General features: G+C 41.8%; 1 protein-coding gene across 7 annotated transcripts in view; it reads right to left on the bottom strand.

Annotated features, from left to right (window-relative positions):
* The window catches only part of mdm4 (MDM4 regulator of p53), a 32,092-nt gene that overhangs the window by 19,242 nt on the left and 3,370 nt on the right, over positions 1-9,480 (bottom strand). For 2 of the 7 annotated variants that reach the window (XM_034869391.1, XM_034869396.1), the window contains exons 7-12: positions 7,921-8,017; positions 7,684-7,844; positions 7,326-7,523; positions 6,409-6,477; positions 5,217-6,319; positions 3,849-5,129 (exon numbers count right to left, since the gene is read on the bottom strand). In XM_034869391.1, the coding sequence (XP_034725282.1) occupies positions 5,750-6,319; positions 6,409-6,477; positions 7,326-7,523; positions 7,684-7,844; positions 7,921-8,017 (1,095 nt within the window). In that variant the 3' untranslated portion in view covers positions 3,849-5,129; positions 5,217-5,749. Of the gene's footprint in view, positions 1-2,016; positions 2,072-3,848; positions 6,320-6,408; positions 6,478-7,325; positions 7,524-7,683; positions 7,845-7,920; positions 8,018-9,480 lie in introns of those variants that run through there. The other 5 variants (XM_034869393.1, XM_034869397.1, XM_034869394.1 and 2 more) reach the window with 5 other exon arrangements.

The following is a 9,480-nucleotide window of genomic DNA, read 5'->3' as shown; positions in this document are numbered from 1 at the left end:
GCCCTGTCACGGGCAACACTGTTCCACTTCTCCTGAGTGACAAGCAGCAGCACATTGTGGGACAGCTGAGCAGGGGGAGAAGTAGGGAGGGATCAGTCCTCCTCACCCCAGGTTAGCCTCAAGATCATCACTGACCCGGAGAACTGTCATCTGAGTGCAGTCAGGAGATCTCAGATAGGTAAGAGGACAATAACATAACAAGAGTGAAGGAGTGTTGTTTAAAAGGGGATAAACACGGACTTCTATGCAGAGAGATAGTATGTGATACACCATAACCACGAACTATGTGTTTGGTGATGCTAAATTGCCATAATAACTTCATGATTTGTTAAAATTATTACATTATTATTATTTTACATAGGGATATTACATTGTTCTCCAGGGAAATGCCCTGAAGCTAAAATTGTACAGTAAATGCTGGAAAACCTGACCGATTTATTTAAACCCAAGTAAATACTAATTACTGATTTAAAGTCTTATTCATCGAGTGTGTTAGAATTGTGCTTGCCTATATACAAATGTTGTAGTTCAGCAGCATTTTCCTGCTGTGCAAGTAATTTGGAATTTAGAGAGTACATGGTCACCATAGTGACAGCAACAGATGCCCAACTGTGTTGCCTCAGAGACCGTTTCTTTTCTGTCGCCATGATAACTGTGCGTCCATTACTGAACCATTTCAAATCAGTTTTTCATACAGCACAATGCTCTCTTCTCTCAGATTATGGTGATTGTAAACTGACTACACAACATTGAATGGTGAAAGATGACAAAGTGGTCCACTCCTCCCAGATGATCATCATACACCATGTAGGCAAATCAATCACCTAACTACTCTAAAGCAAATACTATTGAGCAGTCAGAACAGATACTGCTCCACTATGCCCCACTAATTCTGTTGAGTAATGAACCTTACATAAGCTGTACTGCTGTACCGTTTGACTGATGGTTGAAGGTGATGTGACACTACTACGGCCCGGCTAATCATCGGGAGAATACTCCCATTCATTGCAGTTCAGAATAAAGTGCCCACACCTGTGTTTTCATAGGGCTCTTGTGGCCTGGAGAAAGCTTTCTATGTCAGGGGGAAACAGTAGTTTTGTAGCCCAGCCATGCTGCTGCTCCCTGTGGCAGGGTAATCCCCTACAACAAACAGAATGGCCGGCATGTGCATACGCAGCTGTCACAGTCTTAGTGCAAGTGGTGTCATGTTAAATCACAGGAATGGACTGAGCCCCTGAGCCATCCACGGCCCTTCCCTCCACTGGCATCTCACTCACTGCGAGGCTCCAGCACCCATGGACAAACACATATGCATACTCATACCTACATGCATAACCCACTAACATACTTCACAGCACATGGTAGCCCTAAAGTTATTCACTGTAAATAAGCTGTGCCCCACTGCCACAAACAAACAGATAATGTACGTGACATACAGTATATTCTGATAACGCCACAGGATGTATAACTCAAATAGGCATTACAGGCCAGAAAACAAACAACATCCATCTTTTTATGACTGCCAGTTCTACTTCAGTTAATCAGAAAGGTATGACAGGGTAAAGCCAGGCCCCTCATAAAATCTATCCAGTTTAATTTGAAGGCAATTTACACCTTGACATTGCCCAAGTGTAAACCACAATCTGCATTGCACTCCTGTCTGAGGCCAGTGATGTGTATATGACTGCAGTGTTGTGAGATCTGAGTTGATAGCTATGCAGACACTATGCCCTGAACCCAGTCAGCCCATCTTCTATATATCGGCTTCTGTGTCAGACCTCCTGCTGTGAAACAAGGAAAGACAATCTCCAGTATCTATTTCTCCCAGAATCACGTTTTGATGTAATCATTCATTACCTGTTGTTCCCCTTATTTCTACTCTTATTTTGAAAGTCTCTTTGTCTTTATGACTTTTTCCATATCTCTGGCTCCAATGACCTTCTCCCGTGTCAGCAGTGTGACAAATTTAGCATCCTGGTTTCTGGAGTGACCAAATAGTCGGACACAACAGAGGGAAACTGTGGGTGGGTTGTGTGTGTGTGTGTGTGTGTGTGTGTGTGTGTGTGTGTGTAAATGAAGGGATGGAGGTGAAAAAGAAGGTCCTGTCCACACAGATACAGTTACAAATATCCAGACACACAACCAGAAGGAAGCAAAGGATGGTAAACAGGCTGGAGCTATGCAGATGAAGGACACTGAAAGAGACGAGTGACGCAGAAATACTATGGGTATTTATAAAGGTGCTTTTAAAGTATAAGAGAGCCAGTAAGAGCAATAAAATGATGGAAAATAGGCTAAAGTATGGGAGCAATGCTCAACAGAGAGCTTCCATCCTTTTTTTCCTCTAGGAAGTATTGCATACGCCATAGGGTATAAAGGGAGAATGTGTTAAGTTATTCTGGGATGTTTGGATGGAGGTACTGTTGCCATGGAAACATGCAGATCCCCTGCCACTCCCTGGGCAATGCCATTCTAGAGCTGCCAAGCTCTGGGTGCCATGTCACCAGGGGTGTTATGCCATTTTTTGTCTCTACGCTTCGTGACATGCCTGACGCCGCAAACTAAGCAGTATGCCATTCTTGAATTAGATGCAGAGCGAGGGAAAGCATTTTAGTATGGCTGTCATGAGCATTCAATACTGTAGGGCAAATCACAGGGGGCGAAGCACCTACCGCCCTACTATGTGACGTTTGTCAGTGGTGGAATGTAACCACCAGTATTTTAACTACTGTATTCAGTACACATGTGAAAAAATATATAAAGACATAAAATGTTTGGAGTATTTCTATGCCGCTAGATTTGTTATTCTTCACATATTAAGTTTTGTATCCAAGCATATGAAGGTCTTATGCAATATAATGCATTGCTGTAGATTACCAAACGTTAGCTATATTAAATTAAACCTGAAAGGATGAGTTAGACAGGAAATTAGTACAACTAATTTTGACATGTTTTTCTCTTTAAATTACAATCAACTATTGGTCATTTTCAATTATTTTGTGACATTTGACAAACCAAACAAAATATTAAATTAAAGAGAAAGAAAACAATGAGCAGACAAATCCTTAATGGACATTTTCATTAGTTGTAGTTCCATATAGTGTAAAAAATGAGCTTCACCTTAACTACAACAGTAAAATGCTGCCTGCAAATTAACTCACGAGGAATAATAATTGTATTGCTATAGAAGTACATTAAAGGCCCATTTCTGGATTGTGTATGTTAACTTTAAAGTATATTTTTCTGATAAAGTTTAAGTATTTTTTATATTTTCAATGCAGGCCTTTTACTTGAATGTTAAGTGTCGCATTGGTACGCAATAGCACTGAATGCGTACTTCACCAATGATGTTTGTGAGTCTTCACCTAGAATCACGCCCCCTGTAAGGCACTAAAAGTTGCCTTCACTTGTATGAAAGTACTAATTTCATAATGAAGTCTATGTACAAGCCATTTCTATAGGCATAAGTCAACCCTTGTGCGATTTCAGATGGTGGAAAGCTACACAGGGGACTTTCCACATTGAGGGATGATCCCCAAATGGATAATTATCTGTAATACCCTGGCTTAACATAGCTGCAGTATTTATGCAAAAGTGTTACAGCATCATCTACTGTAGAAGATAGGTTGTCTGTCCCCAAAATAAGGCAGACACAAGAGAGAAGGACAGTGGGTAAGCAGAGTGGAGTTGCAGGTGCCGGAGCCCAGTCAGGAAGGAGAAGACACATGACAGCTGGCCTGTCATGCAATGACTTACACGTGCACACACATGCTCAGGAGCGCACACAGAAAATCAACTGTCCCTCTGGTCAGCAAGTAAACTAAATGAAACAATTAACTCTTAGTTGATTTACAAAACAACTAATTTTATTCCACAACAGGTAGAAAACAAACAACTATATTAGCTGTACAATGTTTGAGCAAATTAAAGTCTTAATGTCGCTTGCAACAAGTCTGTCATTGTGAACTAGTATTACTGGTATATGTACTAAGTCATTTTTATATCATCTAGAGGAAGTTTGCTTCTCTCAATGCACAATTCAAAAGGTTATAAATCTTTTATAGCTTTTTATATATGGCTCTTTTACCAGTTCAGTGCTGGCTCTAGTCACAATAGGATGCATGCTCTATAAATGCTTTACATGGTATTACTATTACTGTACAGCTTATTGTGGGACACAGATACAATATTGAGACTTCTCCCCACCTGCTGGCAGAACAATTAAGCGCAAGTAAAGGCCATATCAAGGAACTATGGTATTCCCTCTACGCAAAGCAGAGCCAGGAGTTTTATGCTTACGGTCACTGTACATCTTACTTGTTAGGATTGTAAAGCATACTGTATTTGTAGACAGTTCAAACACTGGTCCAGCAACACAATCTTCAAATAATGCAGAGACATCAAAATAAAATCTATAATAATACATAAATTAAAGTTCAGAGTCATTACGTGGCAGTGTAACGCTGAAATCAAACCTCCAACTCCCAATATGTACCCCACAGTCCTTTTATCAGAGGGTACATGTGGTCATTTCCCCTGTTTCCTTAAAGACTTTCTGTATACCTTTCAAAAAATAGTTTTGCGTAAAATGTACACATTAGACCCCTGCAGCAAGTGCAGCTTTTTCTGCTTCATTAGAAGAGGTGGTGGTCATTTAAACAACTAAAACTGAATAATAAATAACTTAAATACAAAATCTACAAAAAATTAATTATGATTTTTGTGTAAAGGAACCTTTCTGAATAACATTTAAACATTAACCAACAGTTGACATAACTTACTTCAGGCATAACGGTCATCAGACGCTTGTAAATACGGTACTGAATACACATTAACATCAAATTAGTACCCCAAGAAAAATTACAGGTAATATTTCAGATGTGCATTCTCAAGCAACTTAAATTCAATTCTACATTTAAAATACTGTGTTGAGAGAAACAGGACTTTAGCCACCACATCTGTATTTTACAGTACATTCAATTATGCTAGTTTTTTTTATTTTATTTTTAAAGCTTTGGAGGATACTTTCATGGAGCTGCAGCGGTTGACAAAATCCTGGTTTTATTACCCTCTTTCATGTTCTTCCTTCAATCTTGTCTTCATAACTCAAATCTCAGAGCCACAATTACCTAAAATGATATAAAAAGAGTTAAAAACAAACAAACAAACAAACAAAATGGCCTAGAAGATGCTTAAAGAAATAGTTGTGTAATTACCTGCACTGATCTTTCCCTTTTCGCCGAGACGATGACTAACGTGAATCTATGGGGAAAGAAAACTACCAGAAGGCAAGCAATACTAGTGTAAAATGGCACCATTCAATGCATAGCATAAACATGAGAAAATTCACACATAGCCTGAAAAAAAACAAGCCTTCATTAAATCAAATAGCTCACATTGTGCACTCATATGTGATCTCCTTATAAATAAATAAATACGCCTGCCTTTGTATATCCCTTATTTAAATGTGGCACTAAAACAAACATTTGGTATGACAAACTTTGTGTCAGAGGTTTCATTAAACAATACTTCAGAGGCAGCGTGATGCAGAATAACCATGCAACCGAGAGCAAGCGTCATCAAGTGCTATACTTTGTGTATATCTGTGTAGGTTTAAAGGGTAAGGTGCACATTTTGAGTGTGTGTGTCTGCGAGTGTGTACCAGAGTACATGCATCTGTGGACGAATGTGTGTTGTGTATTTGTTGTTGAGTTCCCCAGAGTCTGACAAACGTGTGTGTGCGCGCTTTTTAAAGGATGAAGATCTTAATAACTTTTTGAATGATCTTCCCACATCCTGGGCAGGGGGCCTGACATTTGTGTAGCCTCCTTGCACATGGGAAACAGGTTAGCAGGTGAGCCGTACGGCCGTGTATTATGTTTCCGTTGCGTGGTCGCACTCGACAAAGCTTGCAAGGCTCCAAAAGTGCCTCAGGCCGAACCTCTTCAATCTCCATGCCCAGATTTTCCTGACTTTCCCCTTCTGAGAGCTGCTCATCCTTGTGGAAGCTGGAGGGCCAAGGCCCCTTGCCTTTCCCTGTAATCATAGTGGGCAGTGGTCGATCAGCTGTGGAGTGGGAGGGCAGGATGACAGGGTCAGAGACCGTCCTGCTGCAGTCTGGGATGTCAATGCCTGTGTCACTGTCATCTTCCTCATCATGGGTGGTGAGAGAGCTGCATGCTGGGATGTCAGGAACAGAAAGGGAATGGGCTAGTCGGGGTACATCTTTGTACCAGTTCTTGCGTAGAGCCCAGCAGCGAACACAGTACCTTTGGAGAGGAGTGTTATACTTCCTGCACTCTGTGCATTGCCACGCATCCTGAGCAACAAGGTAGAAACAGCGTCACACATCTGCAAGTTCAAGTTTTAATCTACTGCTAATCAAATCCTAAACCAGTTGACACAAACCTGTATTGAGATCTCTGTATCGGTGTCATCGCTCAGACACTGCGAGTCTTCATCTGGCTCCTCCTGCATCTGGATAAATATACAAGACATATATACAAGATATTTGCTCAAACAGGATGCTGTCATTATTATCATATAACCTAAATGGTTGTTATGAGCCTGACTAGGGCTGCACAATTAATCAAATTTTAATCACAATCACGATTTGGGCTTCCCAAGATCAAATTTGCGTAGTCGAGCGATATTTTAAATGTGTCATTCCGTTCATAGAACGCTCCGAGTTTTTTTAGTTGCAAAGCCTGTCTACCGTTTCCTAAACCTCTGTCTGATCTTGTGCCAGTCAGAGTTGTTCCCTGCACCGTGCAGCTTAGTTTCTAGATGTACAGTCACAAAGGACAGAGTAACGTGAGGAAAATTCCACAACAGATAGCAGTCGGTTATACATCGGTCACAAGGTTTACCAGTTTACTAGTTAAAGCAGTAGTTTGTCCCGTCTGTGTTGTTTTTCCCGTCTGTGTTGTTTTTACAGCAGTGACCAGTGCTAGTCGGTGCTAGTTAGTGTCTGTTAGCTCACACACGCGTCCCAGTAACAGACACAGAGTGGCGACAGCGCCGGTCCACACTTCTGACATTTTTCTACAATTTTAATTATTAACACCGCTGTTTTGTTAAGCAGGAGAGGCAAACATGTGTTTGTACCATTGCTTCCGCCGGCAACTCTGGTGTTGCGGCGGCCACGGTGAAAAAACACAAAAGAAGGCATTGAATGCAACTAACTTCCGTTCGTAGAGTAATAGCGTGTGAGACGGAACCTGCTCTCAATATTGATCCAAAATAATCATGATTATCATTTTGGCCATGATCGTGCAGCCCTAAGCCTGACCAATAAAAGGACAAAGTCCTAAACAAACTCCTACCTCTCGATCTGCTTTCTCCTCCTTCCCTACTTTGTCATCATCCTCAGGTAGAACCTCCCCTTCTCCTGCACTCCCTTCCTCCAGTGCCGCCTCTTTCATCTCCACGCTCACCTGTTCACTCCCGCCCTCGGTCAGGAACCAGAGGTCATCTGTGGTGTCCGACACAATGGCTGTGTCCTCCTCCTGTGCAGGAGACAGCTGACACATCAGTCAGACCACCACCGTTACACTCCAATTTATGCCATTTGCCAACAAGTTATCATGTCTGTGTTTTTAAGCTTGGAATTTCCCAACTGAATCCTCAACCAGCTGTTACTGATGTTATTAGATAAACTTTCCAACACATGAGGCTTCTTACTTGGTTTGTGTGGATATCAGTAGAGCCATTGCTCCTGCGGCTGTAGTTACTACGGAGATTACCCAGAAACCACCAGGGCAGGCCAGAGAGATCCCACTCGTCCAAAGTAACATCTAGTTTGGGCCGTTTGCAAGCTGAACGTGGCAGGCCTTCAAGAGAGTCTGGAGAGGTTTTGAACCGTTAAATTCAGCATTTTGAGCAGGTCTTGCTGAGTAACTTAACAGAATGTTTGCTTACCGTCGTCTGCCTCCCGAGGTCGTCGCTGGGAGGGGGTCTGCAGGAGAGGCCCATCATTGCAAGCCTCCAGCCCTGCTTTGACCACACCTCCACATATCTAGGTAGGAAATGTGAAGGAACAAATTAGAAAACCGAGCCATAACTGCATACTTGGAGGATTCACAGCTCCTTTTCGAGATGGCCTCTGGGTATAGGGCGGTGGTACAGGGAACAAGGGGGTGGGCAATTAGGGTACGGGCCAGCGGGAAGGGAGGTCAACACAAATAAGTGCACCAAAACCGTGTGGAGGGTAAAAAAAATGAGACAGAGAAAGGAGAGGTGGGAAAGCCAGTTTACTAATTAACACATTGATGAAGCTAGTGAGTTAAAACAAAAAATAACAGTTCTAGTCCAGTAAAAGCTGTTTCATATGTACCATGTGCAAACTCATAGAATTTAATGACTAATTCCAAGATATGATCCACAGATATATACTAGACAGGATAAATGGTCTTGTACGATATATATCTATGGAAGAAAAGTGTCCAATCAGAATTTTTTATATCACATTTAACACGTGCAGTGATTGGAAAATATATTAACTCATTCAGTGTTTCCTCTATGTTGAAGGCGGCCCACCACGGTAAAATTTCTGCCGCCATGGTATCAGAAATAGGGCAAAGCAAAAGAAGGTTTCTGCAATGTACACCGCACACTGCCGCTCCTTCAGGTGTCTATGAAAAGTCGTAGTGCTCTACTGAACTCAAGCGAACTGTCAACCACTGTCTCTCTCCCCTTCAAGGGTGATCAACCGGAGCAGTGACAGGACGTCATCACTCGCAAAGTCATGGCAACCAAGTAAACAACAGGGGGGGTACTACTTGTTATTTAATCTTAGGCAAAGTGACAAACAAAAGCTGTGGCATTATAGCCCTACTCACGCAGGTCCCGTGAAATCTACAGTTTATTGGAAAAAGCATTGTGGACACTGAATTTGATGACTTAGACTGTTTATCAGACCCCAGATGAGACAAGAAGCTAACATCAGCAAACGCTGCGGTCCCTCTGCCTCCCCTCTGCAGGAGACGCTGTATTCCTCCGACACGCTGTATTAACGTTAGCTACTGTTTTAAAACTGTTTCCCAGGTTAGTGGGGGTGCATAACACTCAAAACCAACATTAAAAACGTTGCTAGTAATGTTCACTCAGCGTTTTGTTGTTAAACTGTGTGTAAAATGAGTGGTTACGATAACTCACCGGTTTCGGGCAACCTCCCTACGGTACCGTCTATTTGCTGGATGGTTTCAAGGTAACAGTCAGTAGCTAACATTGGCAGATTTAAGCCCGTTGACAGCGACGATATTGTTTATATTTTGGGACAATGTTTCTGACCGTAGTGGTCATAGTGACTGAAAGCTTGATGTGAGATGCTAAAAAGAAAAACAACACGCTGTTTTCATGTAAGGTAACGCTATAGCTGAATAAAAAATCTAGAGGAAACACTGTCATTTGAGTCATAAAGCCAGCAAGGAAAGACTAAAATATAACTGTAGCTAAACATTGGATAGACAAAGTCCTATA

The sequence above is a fragment of the Etheostoma cragini genome, chromosome 4 (assembly GCF_013103735.1).
Source record: "Etheostoma cragini isolate CJK2018 chromosome 4, CSU_Ecrag_1.0, whole genome shotgun sequence".
NCBI classification, from domain to species: Eukaryota; Metazoa; Chordata; class Actinopteri; order Perciformes; family Percidae; genus Etheostoma; species Etheostoma cragini.
The sequence above is the reverse complement of the archived record's forward strand: the minus strand, read 5'-3'. Positions and strand labels throughout refer to the sequence as shown.